We start from the raw sequence: 23,940 nt of genomic DNA, 5'->3' as shown, positions 1-23,940 counted from the left end.
ACCCATATCTCTCACCATGCACGAAACTAAACTCAAAATGGATTAAGGATCTCGGAATCAGACCAGAGATCTTGCCTCTTATAGAAGAAAAAGTAGGTCCAGAGCTTCAACATGTCGGCTTAGGATCAGACTTCCTCAACAGGACTCCCATAGCACAAGAAATAAAAGGAAGAATCAATAACTGGGATAGATTCAAACTAAAAAGCTTTCTCTCAGCAAAGGAAACTATCAGCAATGCGAAGAAAGAGCCTACAGAGTGGGAGAAAATCTTTGCCAATCATACTTCAGATAGAGCACTAATCTCCAGAATCTATAAAGAACTCAAAAAACTCTACACCAAGAATGCAAATAATCCAATCGACAAATGGGCTAAGGAAATGAATAGACACTTCACAGAAGAAGATCTACAAGCAATCAACAAACATATGGAAAAATGTTCAACATCTCTAGTAATAAGAGAAATGCAAATCAAAACCACCCTAAGATTCCATCTCACCCCAATTAGAATGGCGATTATGAAGAATACAAGCAACAACAGGTGTTGGCGAGGATGTGGGGAGAAAGGTACACTCATACATTGCTGGTGGGGCTGCAAATTAGTGCAGCTACTCTGGAAAGCAGTGTGGAGACTCCTTAGAAAACTTGGAATGGAACCACCATTTGACCCAGCTATCCCACTCCTTGGCCTATACCCAAAGGACTTAAAATCAGCATATTACAGAGATACAGCCACATCAATATTCATAGCTGCTCAGTTCACAGTAGCCAGATTGTGGAACCAACCTAGATGTCCTTCAATTGATGAATGGATAAAGAAAATGTGGTATATATATATACAATGGAATATTACTCAGCCATAAAGAATGATAAAATTATGGCATTTGCAGGCAAATGAATGAAACTGGAGAATATCATGCTAAGTGAGATAAGCCAATCTCAAAAAACCAATGGACGAATGATATCGCTAATAAGTGGATGATGACACATAATGGGGGGTGGGAGGGGTTAGTGTTAGGGTTAGAGTTAGGGTTAGGGAGGGGAACAAGAATGAAGGAAGGAAGGACTGTATAGAGGGAAAAGAGGGGTGGGAGGGGTGGGAGGGGTGGGGGGGAAGGGGAAAAAATAACAGAATGAATCAAACAACATTACTCTATGTAAATGTATGATTACACAAATGGTATGCCTTTACGCCATGTCAAACAGTGAAACAACATGTATCCCATTTGTTTACAATAAAAAAAAAAGTATAGTTTATTTAAAATATTTTCTCCTTTCCTATGGAAAGGAAGAAACATAACAACTGCTACAGTAATATGCAACATTTACGCAGTAATAGTATGTTACTAAATATTAGTGTATTACTACATATGCAATTCAGGATGGGTACCAATAGGCATGCTATGAGGAGAGAGCCAGCAGCGTCCAGTGAGAAGATGAACATGGAGAGAAGCAGCTCTACCCCAAAGGCAAGGAAAGCTGTTACTGGTCTTTCAGGAAGCTCATCCCCAGGACATCTCTTCCTCCCTGGGTGATTTTATCAAATGCCACAGAGACCATGTAGCCTAGTTAGAAAAAGCGTGTCTGGGAGACAGCCCAAACTAGCACAAAGCTTGGCTTTACCTCTTACAAACCCTTGGACCACAAACAGATTACTTAATCTCCTCAATTCCTATTTCCTCCTTTGTCAAATGGGGTACTTCCTTTCTCGTGGGGTAGTTGTGAGGATTAGATGAAGTCATCTGTGGAAGCAGCTTAGACTACATCTGGAGCAGAGTAGACGCCCGGCGACAGGCAGTCATCATCATTGCGCCCTGGGATTTTGTGACAAGTCTTCACTTGTGAGTGAGCATAACAAAGTCACCACACGGAGTTAGCAGATTTTTTCATGTACTAGAACAAAGGAAGAACACAACTCCACAACACTAATATGGTTTTACTCTTAAACGATTCATTTATAACCAAAGGATATTTGAAGATTTTTCTTACTGACTGTGTTTTGCTTTTACACTCCTGGGAACAGTACATCACTACTAAGCCAACCTGAACAAGGGTGATGATTATTATAGGAAATCTATGGTTATGAATAATTTAAGCCCAAACATCCAGTTATCTGAGACAGAGTGGGTTTCATTTGAGGAGGGCTGGTGGGGCTTAGGTCATGCAGAATGTTTGCTCCCCTGCTCTCATTATTGAATATTTTCCAAGTGTTATCTTATATTCCACTAGTAACTCAATTTTATCTTAGCTTAGTCTCCACAATACCATCTGGTTTATTTTCCCAAGGACAGCCCTGTCCTTCAAGTACTGGTCTTGAAGCAATCTGGTCATTCTGAGGGACACAGACTCTGATATTTGAATGTTTATTAAAAACCTTTCCTTTCTTCTTGCTGATCTGGAATCTAATTCTAGGTTACTTGCTTTTGTAAGGTTTTGGTGAACTACATATTTGGTATTTTCTTTATTCCACTCCCACATTCTAAGCTAAGCAAAAAATCCTTTTCAATAAAAACCCACAGACAATAAACTGCAGATAACCTTGTCTTTGGCATCAAACCCCTAGGGAAGTCTAATCAACAGTGAAAGTTACCAGGCTTAGAAAGGGCGGAAATAAGCTTAGTCTAGTTTCCTATAAATGGGTTTAGAGTTTCAGCTCATCTCATTCTTAGACTTCATAAGAGGGAGAAAATGACATTAAGAAACCAGACAAATAACATTCCCTGGTTGCTTTCGAGCAATACCCCCATTATTGCTAACCTAAGAGTTATGTGAACAGTGGTTTATCAAATTATTCAAGTGGTAATTCAACTATTTTATTCCTCTTGTACTTCAAAAGTCATGTGGGTTGACAGCTTACATCAGGCTGCCAAGAGGCACCCAGAGATACACACACATGTATTTTAAATGCTATTGAATATTTTATTCCTTAGTCTTTTATTGTTTAGTTACACAATTTCAGAATGTCTCTAGAAGGTTAAACTTAGCACCACATCTGTGAAAGTTAAATATAACAGAAGCAGAAGTCTGGAGTTGACATGCTAGGTTTTTCTCCATTTGTTGAGATATATTTTCCTTCTTTGTGACCTCTGACTCTCCTCAGTTTCTCCCCCACCTCTATTCTTATCCCTTCTTACAAGCAAACCATTTTTCAATTCCCTCAACTTCCCCCCACCACTCCCAACTGTGTTCTTTCACCATGTTTGAAAGATATATCCCAAATGTTAAGATAACAAGTAAAAATCCGGAGACCAAACACAGGACCCAAATGTTGAGCCTGGTCCACACTGTTCCTAACACTGGATAAAGGGATTCCATTTACCTCCCTGTACAACAACTCAACTATGTTAACCACATTGGATTTGAAAATAAGTTGAATTGAGATATAATATATAATACATGGTATATGTCTCATAATAAAATATAATTTTGAAGTAGGCATAAATTACCCTTTTATTCTTTAATTCATTCATACAGTCAGTACTGATGAAGTAAAAATTATGTGCTAGGCCTCTGCAAGGTCTTAGGATTTAATTAGAATTTAGCTTTTGATTTCAGATTTAAGTTGTAAAATGTACTTGAGGACTTCATAATTAGATGTTGGTGCAAAGTGGGTATGAAGGAAAAAGAAATCATTCACTTTGAAGAGCTACTGTTGAGAACGGTGACTCTTTCCATTGCCCCCCTTCAGTCACCCTCCACGGGGGTGGGGGTGGCGGGGTGGGCAGGTTGGAGTCTTATAGAAATTTGGAACTTTACCATTACTTTCTAACATGTTATCTTCCTCTTTGACAGCTCAGGTGCTTTACAGGAATTAACTTTCTATCTTAAAAGACAGAAAGAGGCAATATTTCAGATTGATCTTTCTTAGTGGATAAAAATTGAGCTCAGAAATGTTGTAGGACTTTTCTAATGCCATCTCACCAGGCAGGGACATAATGAATCAACTGGATCATGGCCACTGAATCCTGATCTATAGCTCTCCCTTTGGGCTCTATTTCTATCTTTGGTGGACAATGATTCAGTGTGTCCTTGTTAGACATGCGTTTTGATATTTTTGCCTCGATCTCATAGCAAAGGTTCAGAGTCTGACCCTAATGCCACCTGACTCATTCTTCATATGACAAACGCCCCAGATGATGGAAGAGAGTGGCCCCCATCCTCAGCACGTGGGCTGTGGGTAACAGGAGACTCCAAGTCCTGAGTCCTGTTCCCCACCACTGATGTTGCTTGTCCCTGACATGGATTGCTGTCTCCTTCTGGGACAGGACCTTGTCCTTCTATGATGAGTCATCCTGCAGGGGGCACTCCTCACTCTCCTGACTTAAATGCCTTAGAACCTACTTGTGCCAAGTTCGTTTGTGCGTACTGAAGTTCTGCTAAAGTGGTACAGAAGGTAATGTTTCAGGAAAAAAAAATGAAATGACAATGATGCTGCCCAGGAAACACATGAACTTAAAATCCCCAGTCGGATCCTATAGCTAGAAGGTCAGCGTATAATGTAACTAGTGTGCCATGCAAAGCCCAGCTGAGCAACGGCTTTGGTGTGAGAGCAACCCAGTAAGAAAAAATGGATGTGACCATTAAAACCACACAAGTGCAAAGCACTTTGTGACACACAGCACAGAGTCACAGCTGAAGCTAATCTAGCAGAGGTTGCTAGATTAACGGGTACGTAAGTTCAGTTCTGCCCTGCACGGCACACCTGCTTCAGCCAAATCCACAGAACCAGTGGCTTTTTAAACTTTGTGAGATCACAGAGTCACTGGACATCTGATGAAAGCTAGGCACGTGGTCCAGAAAAATGCTCAGATGATAGGTCGTTTCAGTTTCACAGGTCCTTGAAGCCCTGTATGATTTTTTTTCTGGTTGTCAGTCATTCAAGATCAATCATCCATGTAGTGTTGAAATGCACAGGAAATTTGCATTATGGATAGATGTTAGCTCCTCAGTCACCCTTGCTTTGCTCTCTCCTCACCTCACATCCCACACTTGGGCTCTAACAGCAGGAATTCCATGACATTCTAATCAATACGCACATAGCAATTGGCAACTAGGGGATACGTCCACCAATTCATTCTGACCCACTACAATACAAATATAACAAACGCCAAGGAGAACTTTGTGCATAAATACATAATTAAATAAACTGAGCTATTTTCTGACTTCTGGAAAATTAAGGCAGATGTACATAAAATATTGCCAAGTGTGTAATCTTAACAGCAAAGCTGCAAAACTCCACTTGGGGGTTTAGTCAAGATAGAGCTAAATGGAAATGTTACAGACTCCGACCATCTCCTCTTCACATCAATTATTTACTCAGTGAGGATGTTCTTTTCTAGGTGAATTGAGAGCCTTGGAAATGAAAATGTGCTGTCTGGTCCACAAAGTTGCTTTCCCTTTTTTACAAGAAGGCCTGGGTGGTTTTAAACAGAGGAGCTCAAGGTGGAAAGTGTATCCTATTAGCCACGTCTAACTTGTGTTTATCCACATCTGTAACTAAAAGATTACATAAACCCTTGAATTAAAGCTACTTTTGTTGTTGATTCCCCATTTCTTCATACAACCAATAAGAATGGAAAATTATTTAAAATGATCTGTAAATGTGGGTTTTAAAGCTTTGTAGGACCTAATACAAAGTTGTAATACTTAGGTTTTTGGTTAAAAAAATTATCATTAAAGATTCATTAAAATCATGCCTTAAATATCTCCAACCAGGCGATGGCACTTATACAATTGACAAGAGGTAAAAGTTCTCATGAAATACATTGGCAGCACAGTGCTAGTGAGTAATGAAATTCCTTTTCTGCTCTCTCCACTTCAACCTTTTCTCTAAGATCAAGGAAAACAGTAATTTACTCTAAGTGTTCAGTGACTCATGCAGGGACAATGTCCCTGACAGTGTACATTTTTTTGCTTCTGTGTTACTTCAGTTCAGTAAAATCACACTCAGTCTAAAGAAGTCTTCTGTGTAACTCAGAAAGACATGGTAATTTAATGAGGCTGGGGAGCCCTGGTTAAGGTGGGGGGCTTCGTGCCTATGACAGCAGTGTGCAGAGCTTCCGGGTGGCTATTTCAATGGAAAAAAATGAAACAACTCGAAAGCAGGCAGCAGAGCAAATGCAAACATACACCGTGCCATTGGATTTTAAAGACTGTGCTAAAGGCAAGAATATGTGAGCTCTTCAGCGCCAGGTAACTCCAAAGGAAATTAATTTTCAAGGTACCCCTCTGTTAGGTATGCCACTTCTCTTAGACCACTCAATTACGACAATTCTTGCCTGTCCATGAGACTTGCTCTCTAGTTACTGCTGACACAGCTAGGTAGGCTAGGCTGCAAAGTGATTTTCTGATACAATGTCATCTGCAGTTTATGGGGACACTTTCCAAACACAGATGTCTAACTCCTTCCTTCAGGAAATGTGTGTGCGTGTGCGCGCGCGTGCACACACACACACACACACACACACAAATGAACAGGCCAAATGTAAAGAAGTTTCAGGTAATCTGCTTTTGTGTCAGAGAGGTGAAGCTTACTCACATTTTGGGATGAAGAGAAAGAGTTGAGCTGGGTGTGGTGGTGTGTGCCTATAATCCCAGTGGCTTGGGATGCTGAGGCAGGAGGATCTCAAGTTCAAAACCAGACTCAGCAATTTAGTGAGGACCTAAGCAACTTAGTAAGACCCTGTCTCAGAATGAAACATAAAAGAAGCTGGGGATGTGACTTGGTGGTTAAGGACCTGTGGGTTCAATCTCTGGTAAAAGAAAGAAAAGGAAGAAAGGAAGGAGGGAAGGAAGGAAGGGAGGGAGGGAGGGACAGACACAGGGAGAATGAAAGAAAGAGGAAGGGAAGGAAAGGTTGATTTGGAAAAGTGAGTCAGGATTATTATTGTTGGAAAGAGCACGGGGAAATACAGGGAATTGTTAAGTTTAAGAACATTAATCACATTCATATGCAAATGGAAGAGTCAAAACACTTTCCAGAGTCAAATAGAAATTATGCCTTGATGTTATGAGTATAGATAAACAGAGACCTGATTATCTTTTATTTTAAATGACTCAAACTTTTAGGCCAACTTTATATAGATAATTATCTTACTCGCAGTGGCAATAAACTGGGGTGATATTTTCAAATTACCTTCACACCTAGCTTTACCTGCCACCTCCTGATATTTTCAAGACCACTGTCTGCAGTTCAAATGGCTTCTCAAGCTTCAACTTGCTCCTTGATAGCTCCATTTAGATACCCAACAGGCCCTCAATCCCAAACGCACCAAAATAAACATGACAGCTTTCACCCTAAACTTAGTCTAAGGTACCACCACTCTATAAATCACCCCTAAGAGCTGACTCCAACTCCCACATCCTGGTGTAACATATCACCAGACTCCAAAAGCTGTACTTCTGATGGGTTCTACCTCCTCAGCCCCTGTGAGAGTTCTACCCCTTCCTCTGCCTCCTTTCCCACGTGCATTAGTTTAAGTCTCAGATATTTCCCATCAGAGTTTCTGTGAGAAGCTTCTTCCTTCTCAGGTTGTAGGGCCCTCCAGCCTTCTTTTTGGATAATCAGGTCTGGCCATAAGGTGGATACTTAAAATTCTCCAAGACTCTTCCCCATTTTAGGGCAAAGTTGGTGAGGTCAACGGGACCTTCCTTCTTCGCTCTTTCTGTAGTTGATCATATGAAGTATGGGTCTCATCTGAGGGTACTTGGGGAGGCCGATCTGCCTTTGTATGCTGGAGAGGTAAGTTTGTTTAATGGTGTTTTCTGTTGTTGTTTTTGTCTTTTTTATTTTTTTTTCTTTGTGTTTTTTCCTTTTTGTGTGTTGGATTTTTTTTTAAACCAACATACCTCATACATAATTTTTAAAACCAAGGCTTTATGAAAGATAGTCCTCTAGGCTTAAATGGAAAGCAACTGCAGTTAGAAAGGGGGAAAAAAATTACAGCAGAACAGTAAGAGTCATGAAAAGATGCACAAGTCCAAAATTCTTACCTAATGTCTGCCGGAAAATTACCCTCCAGCCTCTTGCTGTTTGAAAAGAATCTGTCTTAAATACCAGGACCATGCTGTTATTGCTGCTCTTAATGGTTGGGGGGAGCTTGGAACCGCAGAATTTTCCAAGAAGGGGATCACTGATGTTGGAACCATCATAAACCGCCAGGTAGTCATGGGAGCAGAAGGTGGAGGGAACCACGTTAAAATCGCCAAACCTGTGAAACCAACCTTGTTAATGCTCATGTTCTCCGTTGGATGCCCATTAAATTGTACTTTTAGTCTTTTAGTCCTTCACACACACACCCCAAAAACTGATAGCACAATGCCTAAGCTTCACTTTGGTAGGATTTTTTTTTTTTCTGATACCAGGGATTGCACTCAACCACTGAGCCACATCCCCAGTCCTATTTTGTATTTTATTAAGAAACAGGGTCTCACTGAGATGCTTAGCACCCCACTTTTGCTGAGGCTGGCTTTAAACTCATGATCCTTCTGTCTCAGCCTCCTGAGCTGCTGGGATTACAGGCACGTGCCACCACCATGCCTAGCAGGAAATTTTATAAATGAGACACTACAAAAAGTTTAACCAGATTTTTTTGAGTAACTAGGATATGTCAAAAACTGTGATAGGAGCTGGGAATTTATAGGTGAGTGAGATACAGTCTCACATTCAAGGAATTGATAGCCTGGGACATATTAAAATCCATTTGAGATCATGTTTTGATAGGTTGAACTAATAATACCTATCATTCCCGCAACACTTTAGTTTTTTTAGTCTCACTAGGAACATGGAATGTACTCTTGGTAGTTTGTAAAATAAAGGGGTACTATTTTCCTATTCTTTACTTCTGGAAAGAATGCTAATGTCATAGAATAAAAGAAATGCAGGTTTTAGAATCATAGCTTCGTTCTTGTTCTCAGTCTTTGTTTCCCTCTTTTGAAATGGACTTCATAGAAGGTTAAGTACAACAATATGTAAAAAACAAACTCTAGCATCTGGTAGACAGTAGATGTTCAATAAAATGAAGTTATGATGATGATTTTAAAAAGAAGATATGAAATAATTGTTTCTCATGAAAGATATAAACATATAAACTCTGGTAGAAAAGAATGAACTAAATTCTGTTGAGTCTCATTTGATTACCTTAATAAGATTTCACATTTAGAGTCATGGTGGTCGTCACTGGAACTTGCTCCGCTAGTCCTGCTCTGCCTTCCTGACACCTGGTAGGGTCACCCTTAGGTGCACATGCTGAGATTTGCTGTGTCTGCAGCGCTTGCTTTGACCATGGAAATGTAAACATCACTTTAGGGAAGAACTTTTTGAAACTAAGACTGATTTTGATACATTGCCTCCCCAGTGCAGGGATGATCATGGAAACAAATGTAGAAATGAATCTTCCATCAGCCTGGGATACCAAGTGACCATGATAAGCAGAGCCTCCTTGCTGGGTCATGTTGAACACACTTGTACAAACGAGAAATAAACCTGTGGAGTCAAACTGGTTTCCCTAGTATGCCTTGGGGTTCTTTGCTATTGCTTCTAACCTCTCCTTATGAATACACCCCTAACTTTTCCTTGATGGCCTTCACAGTATTTTAACCTAGGTCTTTATCATTTTGAGTAACTATTCTCAGAGTTCCAAACAAGCAAGTCTTCCTCCTGGTTGTACTTCAGAATTTTTACAGTAGGCTTATTTTTAAAATTTTGTTTGAATTATTTGATATCCTGCCCTTATTTTTGTAGGTTCTTCTGCTTCTCATTTTTTTCACTAGCAGTATTAATAAATAACACAATAATATGGAATAATTTTTAAAATACTCAACAATTAAATACTTCCTTTTAAGAATCTTAAATTTAAACGAATCAGTATATATTTTTTTCCCCTAAAATGTGTTGGTTGGTGGAATGTTTTCAAACTGATGATAAAGATCAGGTTGAAAAAAATTCTTGCTTTTCTTCTGCTGTGTGTGATATTTAATGTTTTTGTCAAAGAAGACCAGGCAGAACAATAGCAAGATCATTTCCAACCACCCTAGGTTTGTTTTTATTCTCCATAGACAACACAATTGTTTTTCCAAAATAAGAATCCACAAAGAAAGATAAATTCTGAGTTTCCAAGGGAACCCAAACCTATTTTGGCTTTTATTTTATATCATTTTCCCAGAGGACATCTGGAAAAACCAATTAACAGGAAACCTTATGTGGCCAGCATCTTTTTAGAGCCTAGGTAGGTGGATATATGTTTTACCAATGTCTCTATCCTCATGGCACCCAGAATACTATCTTTCACAGAATGTAGGTTCTTAAATAATAAATAAATAGATTAATTAATATCTAAACATGTAGGTGTGAACTATGACTATGGTGAACTCCAGGATCCAAGGCTAGAACATAACAAATATATGTATATGTTTTATATGGATATCATATGTGTCATATCTATATGAGTGGATATACTTATCACCCATGGTCTGAAGGTTTATATGCCCCAAATTCCTATGTTGAAATCCTCACCCCCAGGGTAATGGTATTAGGAAGTGGAGATTTGGGTGGTGGTTAGGTCCTGGGGAAGTGCCTTAATGAAAGGAATTCAGTGCCTTTATAAAATAAGCCCAAGAGAGACCCTCACCCCTTCTACCACTAAGGACACAGCAAGAAGAAACCTTCTATAAGGCAGAAAGTGACCCTCGTCCAATGCTGAAACTGCCTTGATCTTGGGCTTCCCAGCCTCCAAAACTATGAAAATTTTTGTTGTTTTAAGTGCCCAGTATGTGGTATTTTGTTACAGCAGCCTGAACTGACCAAGAAAGACATGAACCCTGCACTTGTGAGAAACAAACGCTGCCACAGCAACAGTAGGAAGAATCATCCTTGGTGCTTCTATTCCTGGGCACGCATCCCCTTTCCAGGACTCCTCACTCCTGGCCATGGGTCAGGTTTTGCTCTTTTTTTGTCCCTAAACTTAGGGACTTTTGGTCCCTGGGACAGGATTTCCTTACAAATAGTCCCAGGTGCATTCTGCAATTTTCTTCAAGGTTACGTCTGTAGAGCACTTACTCTCTGATACAGGAGCCAGAGTGCCCTAGGGCTCAGCTGATGCTCCCTAGGGCAAAAAGTGATCACAGCCCATAGGAAAGAGGCAGACAGGTGTGGTCCCAGCCTGTCAGGGAAATCCTGTAGATTTATGTGGAAAATCCTGTGGAACACCAACTTTCAGTGTTTCCTACCAGGTGCTGTGTGTCACTGAACCACAGGTGCTAGAAATATACCGTATCTGGTGGAAGCAGTCTTGAACTTCATCCCTCTGGAGAATGTCAGGCTGCATGCCCTTCTCTCATCAGGGGAGAACTTACTAATGACATAATGTAACTCTTACAGTGCAACCTGGGAGGTGTTCTGATTCATGAACGATAATCAATTTCTTAGCAGTTAGAAAATTGATCTTTGAGAGACATCATAGGGAAATATTAAGGATATGATCTTGGAGAAAACAGGACATGGACTCAGATTGTGACTCTTAAATGTGTGTTACTTTGGGAAAGTTATGTGACCCTGCTGAGTCTCTGTTTTCTCTCTGGTGAAATGTGAGATAGATCTATCTCATGACTGTTTTAAGAACAAAATAAAACAATTAAGGAAAATGTTAATAAAGTTTCTCCTGTATCACAAATTCCCAGCAGATGTCAACTGCTTTTAGTAGCATTTCCTACCCGCTTTGGTTTCTAGACAAGCTTATAACTTGACAACCCATTGTATGAAGCTCTTTTGTAACTGCTGGAGAGTTACAACTGTTTTAACTGGTGGAGTGCCAGTTGGCCCCTCAGTTAGCACGGGCTTGCGTGGAGGGTGGGTCCATGTCTCAGGTTTTGTTATCACTTGGGAACCTTACTCTTCCTTCTTCTTGATTTCCTTATGGACCACTGTTGTCAATCAATGCTATTGGTAAAGGAACAGGGTTTTTGTTTTTGTATGTGTGAATAAAGGTAAAAGTATTTTCTTAAGAGAGCAAATCTGGCCAGGCATGGTGGTGCATGCCTGTAATCTCAGCAGCTCAGGAGGCTGAGGTGGGAGGATCGCGAATTCAAAGCCAGACTCAGCAACTTAGTGAGGCCCTCAATAACTCAGTGAGACTTTGTCTCTAAATCAAGTACAAAAATGGGCTGGGGATGTAGCCCCACTGGGTTCAATCCCTGGTACCAAAAATTAAAAAAAAAAAAAAAAAAGAAAGCAAATCTGTGTCACGTACTTGAGCAGAACCACTCTGTCGTTTCTCACAGTGATAGTGTACACACAGTAGAGATTGTTGGGGTAGTCAGATTGCAAGTAAGAAGGACTCCTGATGATCCCGCTGGAGAAGTTGAACGTACCACCGCAGGCTGCAATAGAAGCCAAGGAACATGTAGAGAACACGCTTCTTACTCAAGCATGAAAAAATAATTTTCAGGTTTTCCTATGAGCGCACATTTTTCCATAGGAGAGCTCTTAATTATTTTTCTTAAGAGAAATTAATACCCCTTCATTGTGTATACAAACGATTCTGATTTTTTTCCACTGGAAAGAAAAACAAGAGAAGGTAAGGGAGGAGAGACAGGGAAGAATATTTTAAGGCATGTTTTGGAAAAGAATAAGTCTGAGTCAAATTAACGGTCAGAGAAATAACATTTTATGCATTGGGGCTTAAATAACTTCCATTTTCATACACTGTTGAGATTTGAAGTCAGCATCAGCAACACTCTCAGAGTGAGACTTACAAACTTGCCTACCATGTTTTATGAAAATGTGGAATTAAAGAGCAGAAGAATAGGAAGCAAGGGTTCTTTCCAAAGCAGAGGTTCTGTCAAAAGAATAAAGCAATCAACCCTTCTCTTTATGCAACAAGACAGTAAGGGAAGAAATATTAATGTTCAGTTCTGTTCAGTTGGTGCCAATAGACCTCCAGCACACAGAATTTACAAATGTTGGAGCTCAGGATTCAGATAAAAACTATTGTAAACAAATTATGTAGTCCTTTTTCAGGGTAACCAGACAACTTTAGTCTTCTCTGTGGATGAGAAAATAAATTTATTTGAAGGGAAATTATTTAACTTTCTACGTTTAGCCATAGATTTGATCAAGCAAAGACAAAACAAAGTCAGGAAATGTTTTACAAGATTCATGTGCCAGTTTCACAATTGTGGAAAAAATGAAGTCAGCAAACTGACCCAGAAGGAGGGGAAAAGACCATTTGAGTTACAGAAACACAATCTTAAGATTTTCTTGGTAGCTACAAAGGTGTTACCCAGTCTGTGTCCTGTCTTCTCATTTTGCCTTTGGTACAGAGAAATTGTAAATTATAGCAGAATTGGTTTCTGCATTTTGCATATTGTTTAAAAAATTCTTGCCTTCCAATCAGAAGATCATAAAGATCATTCTCTTGTATTTCTTCTAAATTTATGTTATTTTTCATATTAATAAAGTGACTGGGGGAATAAAATAGGCATCTGAATAATTCAGGATAATTCAGGCCAAAAGCCATCTTTAAGTAATGTACACAAAAAACTAAAGACAGCAAGAACATTCATTTTAGCTTAAATTACAAAGTAGAGCCCAATTATTCATCTGCTTTTCAAAGAGTAGGTCTAGCCAAAGTTCACAAAGTTCTCTTTTTTAAGAAAAAGATGTCTACGTATTTTTTCCACATACCTAATTTATGAGTTTTTCCCTTAATGTCTCTGAATCTTCAATTTGGTGATGTATGAATCACAATAAAAACTCCTTGTGCAAATTACTCAAGAAAAACAAAATTCCAAACGGCACGGTTCTAGCTACTTACTGGTTATGCTATAGGAAAACTTGAATCCCAGGTCCGTGATGTGTGCGTTGGAGTAGAAGTTCAGCAGCACTGGACCCGCCAAGGTGATGGGATCCAAGGTCTCATCACCACACACGGTAGCAACAGGTGTGGAGGAGAGACTGTGACCTCTGACAATTTGCAGGCCGTCATTCTCACAGCTTCCGGTGATGGCTGAGCGAGCTGTGCAGGGCAGGAAACAACCAGCATTAAGATCAGAAGAGCCCCGTGCAGTGGCCCACGCCTGTAATCCCAGCAGCTCAGGAGGCTGAGACGGGAGGATCTCGAGTTCAAAGCCAGCCTCAGCAAAAATGAGGCACTAAGTAACTCAGTGAGACCCTGTCTCTAAATAAAATACAAAATAGGGCTGGGGATGTGGCTCAGTGGTCGAGTGCCCCTGAGTTCAATCCCCAGTACCAAAAAATAAATAAATAAAAAATAAATAAAAGTCAGAATATACATGTATGATTACATGACCAGTGTGACACTGTACCATGTACAGACAGAGGAATGAGAAGTTGTGCTTCATTTGTGTACAATGTTCTAAAATGCTTTCTACTGTTATATATAACTAATTAAAACCAATTAAAAAAAAAAAAAAAAAAAAGCCCAGGAGAGTTTGAGACCTTCCTGGGCAATACAGAAATACCCCCGTCTCAGGAAAAAAAAAAAAAAAAAATCATTAAAATGAAATAATTTGGCCTCATAATGCTATTCCTTAGAATTTCTATTAAGAATATATATTAAACAATTAATAAAATATCTATGTTTCTAGGTGTCACTGTGAATGGTGAATTACGTTAAATTTATAAAAACAAGATTTACAATAAATCATTGAGTACTTCAAAAAGATCAGAAACCACAAAATCAACACTGTAAACAAAATGTTGTGATGATTCATGCAGCTGATAGGAAATTAACACGAGAATCAAGAGACATTTCGGAATGTCTATGCTGAACTTTGTTTCCTAAGGAAACGATATTTACCCTGCATACAAAACAGAGGCCTGCGCAACCAGGTAGATCTGTGCAGTGGAGGAATTCCCTGAAACAATCCTGGATTTTCTTCCTTTATGAAATGGCTCCTTCAATTCCATGATGACAAACTGGGGACAGTTTTGCCTCCCAGGGGATATTTGGCTCTAACTGAAGACATTTTTTGCACACTGGAGAGTGGGATAGAAACCAGGGACGTTGCTAGATATGACACAAGTACAGGACCATTCCACACGGGGCCTCCTGCTACAACAAAAACTACCCAGCCCCAAGGTTCAATAACACTGCTGTTGAGAACTTTGCTCAAAACTCTTGTGGAGATGAGACTCCCACCACGGAGAGATCGTTAGAAATTCCTTAGTATTTATTGAACAGCCATTTTCAATGTTCAAAGAAACCACAAGAGCTTAAGGCTTTCATGATTGTAAAAGTACCCATCATGGTTTTGTTTTCAAATTACAAAATAAATATGTTCTCTAGACTTTTCTAAGAAAAACTTAAGCAGCACACACAAGAAATTAAAAAGACATTTACTACTATTATATTCCTTTTTACAGGTGATTATATACTGTTAAAACATTAATTGGGATCATACCGAGCACCATCTTTCATAACCCAATTTTGATTAACAAAACATGGCATCATGCACTTTCTGTGATTAGATAGTCCTGTTAAAGCATTTTATTAATGCCCACATCAAATTCTAACGTGCCGATGTGCCAACCTAAATTCACCCTATGGTCGATAAGTCCTACCTTCTCCACATTTTCATGACTAAAATTATTGTCAATGCCAACATTCTTATGCATAAATATTTGAGGACGTTTCTTATGATTTCATTCCAATAACTTTTTGGAGCTTGACTTGCTAAGACTAAGATAAGATTCTTCTCCTGGTTTATCAAATGGTCCTTTGAAAAGGTGTTACGAATTCTCACTCCCACAGCACTTTGGGTATTTGACAATCTTCCCAGTTCTACACTGCCACCATTCATTGGCAAACCTGCCCCACTTAGCTAAACCTGCACCTTTTTAACTTAGAATCTTGACAGATATATTCATTTTTATAAGTCTATGCATTTAAGAATTCACCTCCCCTTTTTGAACTTGAGTATTATCTAGGGAAAATTGATATTTTTATTAGAAAATATTTAGGCAGTTTTGGGTTGAGGGCATAGTTTAGTGGTAGAGCATTTGCCCAGCATGCACAAAGCCCTGCATGCATTTCCCAGCATGGTAACAACAACAAAGAACAGAAAGGCAAAGAAAAGATTTATGCAATTTAAACTTTAGGCAATGTTAGGAACACATTTGGCTCATAAGCTAAGTTTCTATCCAGCTTGAAGAAATCTTGAGGTATCAGATTGAGATTCTATTTATCAAATTAACCTTAAAGGATTTCCTTATTTTGATAATCCTGGAATAAAAATACTTCTAGTCTGGGGTTGTGGTTCAGTGGTAGAGCACTTGCCTTGTACCTGTGAGGCACTGGGTTTGATCCTCAGCATCACATAAAAATGAATAAACAAAATAAAGGCATTGTGTCCATCTACAATGAAAAAATTAAAAAAAAAAACTTCTAGTTGGGCACTGAACTACAAGTTAAAAATATAAAAGACTTAATTTTAATAACCCTATCATGTAATCAGAAGCAATAGGATGGAGAAAATAGGAGAAGAAAGGAATAGATTACATTCCAATTCATAGTTTAAATAATGCCAAATTATGTGCTTTAATTTCAACTCAGATTCTTTTTTAAAGACATCAAAAGCTCTATGGGAACTTTAAAATTTCAGAGTAGGTAAGTTTGAGAATAAAAAAAAAATCTGCATTGGTTGTAGAAATATCTTTAATTAGCAACAATGGACACACTTGTAAATCCCAAATCACAGAATGCAGGGAAATATTGCTAATACAAGATTAGACTCTTGGACTCACATTTTGGTCACCTGCTCTGAAGGTGTCCTTTCAGTTTTAAAGAGTTAGTTTCTAAGTTGTTGGTCTGAGGATGTAGATTATCACAATAGAAGTTAGCTTAGAAAGTCTGTGACACAGAAGGTAGTGTGTCTTATTCTAGATTATGCTTCCAAATAATTAAAGAAACTAGTTCAATTATAGACAGTTTATCATGAAATAGCAGTGGGATAGTGAAACATATAAAAACTCATTAACCATAAAAGTTCACATTCAACAATAAGAAAATTTGTTGAGAAGATGAAGAGCAAGTTGAGAGAGAATTTGAATTTTTTTTTTTTGGGGGGGGTGCTGGGGATCGAACTCAGGGCCTTGTGCTTACAAGGCAAGCACTCTACCAACTGAGCTATCTCCCCAGCCCCAAATTTGAATTTTTTGGTAGATGGAAATAAAATACTAAATAACTAAACAAATCATTCAGGCTCATCTGCTTGTTCTCAACACCTGATTTGGTAAAATTGAAAGTTGTAGTTATTTGGCAATTGTTTCATGAAGTAAAACATTCTTGTATTCTTTCCAGTGGTCATTTCTTTAAGTAGGATGTTCTTACAATTTTTTTCCATAAGAAATTAAACATCTACTTAATATTAGAACTTCGTCAAGTTACCTAAGTCTACGGACATACCAGTGACTAGAAAGAATAAGAGTTACAAATAAACAAGAAAATGAGTTGTAAATACCATCTCACTAGGTATTATGTAATTTACATACATATCTTTTTCTCAAGCTCTATATATCATATCACTATATTAAATTAAAAATATCAGCTTAAAGGAACTGAACAGACACTTCACAGAAGAAGATATACAACTGATCAATAAATACATGAAAAAATGTTCAACATCTCTAGCAACTAGAGAAATGCAAATCAAAACTAAGATTTTATCTCACTCCAATCAGAATGGATATTATCAAGAATACAAGTAACAATAAATGTTGGTGAGGATGTGGGGGGAAAGTACACTCATACATTGCTGGTGGGAATGTAAATTGGTGCAACCACTATGGAAAGCAGTATGAAGATTCCTCAGAAAAATTGGAATGGAACCACTGTTGGACCCAGCTATCCCACTCCTTGGTTTATACTCAAAGAACTTAAAATCAGCATACTACAGGGATGCAGCCACATAAATGCTTATAGTAGCTCAATTCACAATAGCTAAACTATGGAACCAACCTAGATGTTCTTCAACTGATGAATGGATAAAGAAAATGTGGCATATATATATATGATAGAATATTATTTATTTTTAAAGAAGAATGAAACTATGGCATTTGCTGTTAAATGGATGGAGTTGGAGAATATCATGCTAAGCAAAATAAGTCAAATCCCAAAAACCAAAGGCCAAATGTTTTCTCTGATATACAGAAGCTAATTCACAATAAGGGGGGGGGCACTTGGGAAAAATAGAGTTACTTCAGATTAGGTAGAGGGGAGGGAAGGAAGGAGAAAGGGTATGAGGGTGGAAAGAATAGGAGAGTGAAATAGATATTATTACCTCATATACGTATATGAGTGCATGACTGATATGATCCTACAATATGTACAACCAAAAAAATGAGAAATTATACTCCATTTATGTATGATTTATTGAAATGCATCAATGCATTCTGCTGTCATGTACAACTAATTAGAACAAATTTTAAAAAATTTTAAAAAATATCAGCTTGCTTTGTCCAGGACAAGCACTTGGTGATAAAGACCACAGGCATCGGAAAATAATTACATTAAACATTTTTCTATGATGGTAGGAGGAGCCAATTACATATACATCGAAATATACACAAACTGTATAATACACATAACTCTTGAATACAGTTAAATGCAACTGAGGGTGACTGCTGTCTAGGAAAGAAGTCTGGATGAAGATCTTCAAGGAGTAAGGTGGATATAAAGTTGAGTTTATGGCCAAGAGGTGCCATTTAATCAGGCCCGTGAACTTGACAGAAAGAGAAGTATCCTGAAATAGGACAATACTCTGTCCTTGGACCAGAGCCCCCATTAGGGGCAGAAAGTTATAACTGCTTTTACTTCTGTTTTCACGAAATGACTTGACATATATTTATCATTGAAACTCTGAGTTGTTAAATAATTCTCTGTGATTTGTTTTTAATGACTATTTTCCATCCTTCAGAAGAACCTTAAAACCTATTTATTGTTCAATATGGGTAAGGCTCGATATGTGTTGAAATGTAATTTTTATTACATTTTCCTGGGCTTTATTACTGAAAGGTGTCTAATTCTGAATTCTACCGTGATTCTAAAAACTTGGAGAGAGTTGAAAGGAAACAAAGGATGAGTAATTGCACAGAGAGCATCAACTCGTGGGATCTAGATCCGGAGCATAATTTTTCTTCAGAGTCACAGATAGATAGAGATGGAGATGCCAAAAATGACTAAAGATGAGGGAGAATCCTTCAGTTGGCAAGTTTTAGTATGAGAGATAAGGTCAGGTCTTGGGAGTGGAGCAGAAGAGTTCCAGAGAGAGGAGAGAGATTTAGAGGCAGCCATGGCTCCATCTGGCCCCTGTCTCAAAAAGCATGAAAACTGGTGTCCTCCATGGAGGAATGACTCAGCAGAAGGAAGCACATGCCAGGACAGAGCCAAGCTCCATCCGGCGCGAAGGCCAAAGCCTTAAAACAAAGCACGTGTCACAGGCAAATGGGGAATCTCACAGAAGCCATATGCTCCCCTCCAGCGTCCTGCCAACTTGAATAAAATATCAATAGGAAATATTTCAAAAGAACCACGGCCCGGTTCCTTCCAAAATAATGCATTGAGATATGTGCCCACATTCTGAATTCTTTAGAGGCAATTGAGAAAACAAACAGAAGAAATGCTAAGTCGTCGAGCAATGCCATTTTTTTTTCTTATAAAATGGTAGAAATGTGAGATGAAATAACTGACAAAACTCAATTATTGGGCTTCCAGATGAACAAAGAGGACAAAAAATAAATCTAAATTTTCTTTCCTTTGTCCTTTTATTATTTTTTATTATTGTAGTAGATGTATAAACCAGGACTTCTAAGTTCATCAAAGAGAAGTCAGGCAAACAGTAGGTAGGACTTCCCAGCTGATTGCTCTGGAAATCTTGCCCAACCTTCTTGGGACTTTTGAGATCATTCTAGAGGACAATGAGCAAAAAGCTCTTGGTCTTTTGGAGTCCTCCACACCATGCGCTAGATGCTACTCTACTAGCCAACCTGCATCAGGAGTCCTTCAGGGGGCTGGGGCTGTAGCTGGGTGGTAGAGCACTTGCATAGCATGCTGGAGGCCCCGGGTTCCATCCTTAGCATCACAAACCACAACCACAACAAAACTAAAACCTTCCTCATTACTAAGATGAGGTTGTTATCTAATTTTAATGATAAGGATAAAAAAATGTATAGAAGGCTTGACTTCAGTTACCTCATCTACCTATTTTTTTTTTTTTTTTTTTTTTGCGGTGCTGGGGATTGAACCCAGGGCCTTGTGCTTGCGAGGCAGGCACTCTACCAACTGAGCCATATCCCCAGCCCTACCTATTGTTGATGAAGCAAAAACACAGAGTATAATTTTTCCAGAAGCTTGAGGGCATCTGCTTCACCATGTGAATAACAAGATTGTAAAAATATAGTTTGGAATTATTTAATATTTGGGAAGTTAAAAATAAGCATTTAATAATACCTGATTACAAAATAAATAATGGTCCATAGAATGGCTGGTTTGGGAAATGTAAAAATATTGAGAGAGAGTGTCTTAGGCCAACATAAAATAACACACTTTCAGAGCAAGTTACTTTGTGGTGAGTGGAAAGGAGGTCACCTCTCACTAGCGAAAACACCAATGTGGCGGGAGAATCAGTTTATTTACTTGAACAATAAAACCCACCCTATCCAGTTGCTGGTGTTAAATTGACACGTGTAAGGACAAGGGTGCTCCTCATGGCATTTGGAGCCTGAGATTGCCCATCATCTTCTCTTTACCAGTTCTATCTTTTGGGCTAATGGTGTTGCGGCCTGCAGCAACCAGACTACGGGAAAGAATTGGAGGCGGACTGGGAATGAACAACTTCTTTATTTTTTCTCAGAGGTGCTTGCTTTCTTCTTAGAGGAAGGTGCTTCTTCTCAGAGGAAGAGAATGTCTTATATACACTAAGACAGCCAATCAGCTTAGGGTTAAGTAGCACGATTGGAGCACACGCCACGGTACCAAGTGAGAAAGAATGAGGAACATGTGTTGACCATGAGTGCAGAAGAGACATCAACCAATCAGGCAAAAGGTCATGAGAGATCATGCCATGTTAACACTAATTATGCGCCACCTCTTGGCCCAAAGCCAGCCACCATCTTAGAGCTACTTCCTCAAACAGCTGTAAACATGTCTCTACAAATGGTCCACCAAGACCACAGATCTAGGACCCTCATCTCTACCAGCCAAGAGTGGTTTTCTGTGACTCAGAAATGCTTAGACAGCATTTCTCAGAATCAGTTCCTATGGTCTGTAGCAGTTGGGAGAGCCTGTGCTCCTTCCACAAAGCCATGACCTTCCTTGAGAGCAATTGTCAGTTTTATCACAATAAAAGTGCACACGAATCCCTCAGGCTCGTTTTTGAAGGGCTGGGGAAAGGTTATTTTTGCAGTAGCTAATGAATCTCCATCATTGTTGATGGCATTCAATAAATGTCATCACTGATATGGCCAGTGATAATAATCTAATTATAAAATAAATTTGATTAATGATGCTCTTTTAGAGAATCATCCTAATTCAATTAATCTATAGCTAGGCATTATCCACTTAGCAGTTTGAAAATGCTGAGTACTTGTAACACTGGAAATGTCAAAAGACATTATCATAAGGATATGATATTACCAAAAAATTCATCTCTTCAAGTGGATGTGGATTATTATATCCATTAGAGGAAGTAGCAATTACTTTGATCTGGCATTATCTGACCTCACAGCTACTATTTGTGATATAGTCATGTCTCTTAACAATGGGGAAACAGACTCAGAGCTACGTGTTGTTAGGTGGTTGTGTCTGTGTGCAAATATCAAGGAGTGTGAATACACTAAACAAACTAAATGGTTACAATGTCACTAGGTGATATATCAGTATAGACTGTCATACACAATCCATCATCAACTGAAAAATCATTATGTGGTGCATGACCGTACGTGTGTATCTAAAAGCTGAGCAGTTATCAGAAAAAGAAGATGATTTATGCAAAATCATGTGGTAAGTGGCTGTCCTGGCCTTAAAACTCCTAAGATGCTGTGCTCTTTCCCATTGCACCATCTCGGGATTTCCACTGTGTTATCCCATTATCCTGCCCTGGTTACTAAACTCAGAGACTACCTTTTAAGGTGGGTATAGGGCTCCTTATAGTGATACCCATGCCATTGATATCAGCAGTGATTTTGTGGCATTAAAGTATATTTACTAGTGTCTCTTCTTTTGAGTCCAAATGATATTGCATACGACATTCTCATGTTTATCTAATTCAATGAGAATAAAAGCATATGCAAAACATGAGTCATCTGTTTTGTGTTATGAAAATAACTTCTCCTAGTTATAAAAATATGAATATTATTAAAAAGAAAATAAAAAATCAACCATAAATCTATCACACAGTGATAATGCTTAAAGTACTATTTCACAGTTTTACAGATTTTATTCACATGTATGTTACTTAAAATAGAAATTGGATCATCTTATATAAACTATTTTATCCTCCCTTGATACTTTATGAATCATGAAAAGCATCTTTTTACATTACTGAGATTCTGCAGCAGCAAAAGCTAAGACGTATTTTACCTGCTTACAATGAAAAATATGAATTTATATTTGGCATATTTTAGCAAGCACATGCAGAAAAATAAAGCTACAGAGATATAGGAAAAGTTGAGGACATAAAAAAAGGAAAGAAAGAGTCTTTGTATAATTGAACTTGTGGGTAGGAACTTCAACACTCTGGAATAAGGACTAGGAGTTCATAAAGAGAAATGAGAGGAAAGGGTATCCAATGGTAATATTTGCTAGAAGCAAACCACAGATGTTAATCTTATTAACTCACTCACTCATTTCAATATTTATTAAACACCTATATTGACTCAAAAGACAGTTCCCCTTTGGTTAGTTTGTAATATGTGCATGAATGTGAATGTGTATAGAATGTAGAGAATAAATGCAAATGAATAAATTAAAAGCTATGGTAATATGTAACACATTTCAGACTTATCTTCTCTAAGAAATTTATGTGATACATATGTCCTTAAAGTTCTTACACTATTTTTACACTTTTAGATGAAATAAATATATAGAATTTTTTTAAAATTGGCTCTTTATTCACATTTACATGAAATCTACTCTGTAATATTATTTATATAGTTATTCAAATGGTGATTTAGAGAGTCTCTGCTTCTACCTACTCCTCATTAATTTCTTAAGAATTTTTTGTAATTTGCTTAAGAATAAATCTGCCTTTCATCCATGGTTATTATCAAAAGATAAATGTTGGGGGATGGGGTTGTGACTTAGTGGTACAAGGCTCACCTAGCACGCACGTGTGAGGCACTGGGTTCAATCCTCAGTATCACATAAAAAAATAAATAAATGAAATAAAGGTTTTGTGTCCATCTACAACTAAAAATATATTTAAAAAGATAAATGTTGGGAGAACACAGAGAAAATGAGACACTTTTATACGATTGGTGGAAATGTAAGAAGCTCTACTTCTGGTTCTGTAGCCAAAAGAAATGAAATCAGTATATTGGAAGAGATATTTTTATTCTTCCCTGTTGATGACAGCATTATTCATGATAGCCAAGACATGGAAACAACCTGGGTCCATCAGTGGATGAATGGCTAAAGAAAATGCGGATGCTGCAGGTATGGCTGATTGGCAGAGCACTTGCCTAGCATGTGTAAGGCCCTGGGCTAGATCCCTAATACCAGAAAAGAAAGAAAATGTGTGCACAATGAAATATTATTCAGACTTTAAAAAGAAGGAAACCCTGACCTTTTGACAACAAGGATGAACCTGGAAGACATTATGTTCAGTGAAATGAGCCAGGTATAGAAAGACACGCATGATCTCACTTCTAGTGAAATCCCCAAAAGCTGAATTCACAGACATAGAGTGGAACAGTGGTTACCAGATTCT

The 23,940-nt window shown here is 38.3% G+C and overlaps 1 protein-coding gene across 1 annotated transcript in view; it reads right to left on the bottom strand.

Annotated features, from left to right (window-relative positions):
- Cubn (cubilin) overlaps positions 1-23,940 on the bottom strand; it is a 281,227-nt gene that overhangs the window by 38,389 nt on the left and 218,898 nt on the right. The window contains exons 57-59 of the mRNA XM_047520823.1: positions 13,809-14,009; positions 12,243-12,372; positions 7,990-8,207 (exon numbers count right to left, since the gene is read on the bottom strand). Of these exons, the coding sequence (XP_047376779.1) occupies positions 7,990-8,207; positions 12,243-12,372; positions 13,809-14,009 (549 nt within the window). The remainder of the gene's footprint in view (positions 1-7,989; positions 8,208-12,242; positions 12,373-13,808; positions 14,010-23,940) is intronic.

The sequence above is a fragment of the Sciurus carolinensis genome, chromosome 12, assembly GCF_902686445.1.
Source record: "Sciurus carolinensis chromosome 12, mSciCar1.2, whole genome shotgun sequence".
Taxonomy (NCBI): domain Eukaryota; kingdom Metazoa; phylum Chordata; class Mammalia; order Rodentia; family Sciuridae; genus Sciurus; species Sciurus carolinensis.
Note: the sequence above shows the minus strand (reverse complement) of the source record. Positions and strands in the feature narration are given on the sequence as shown.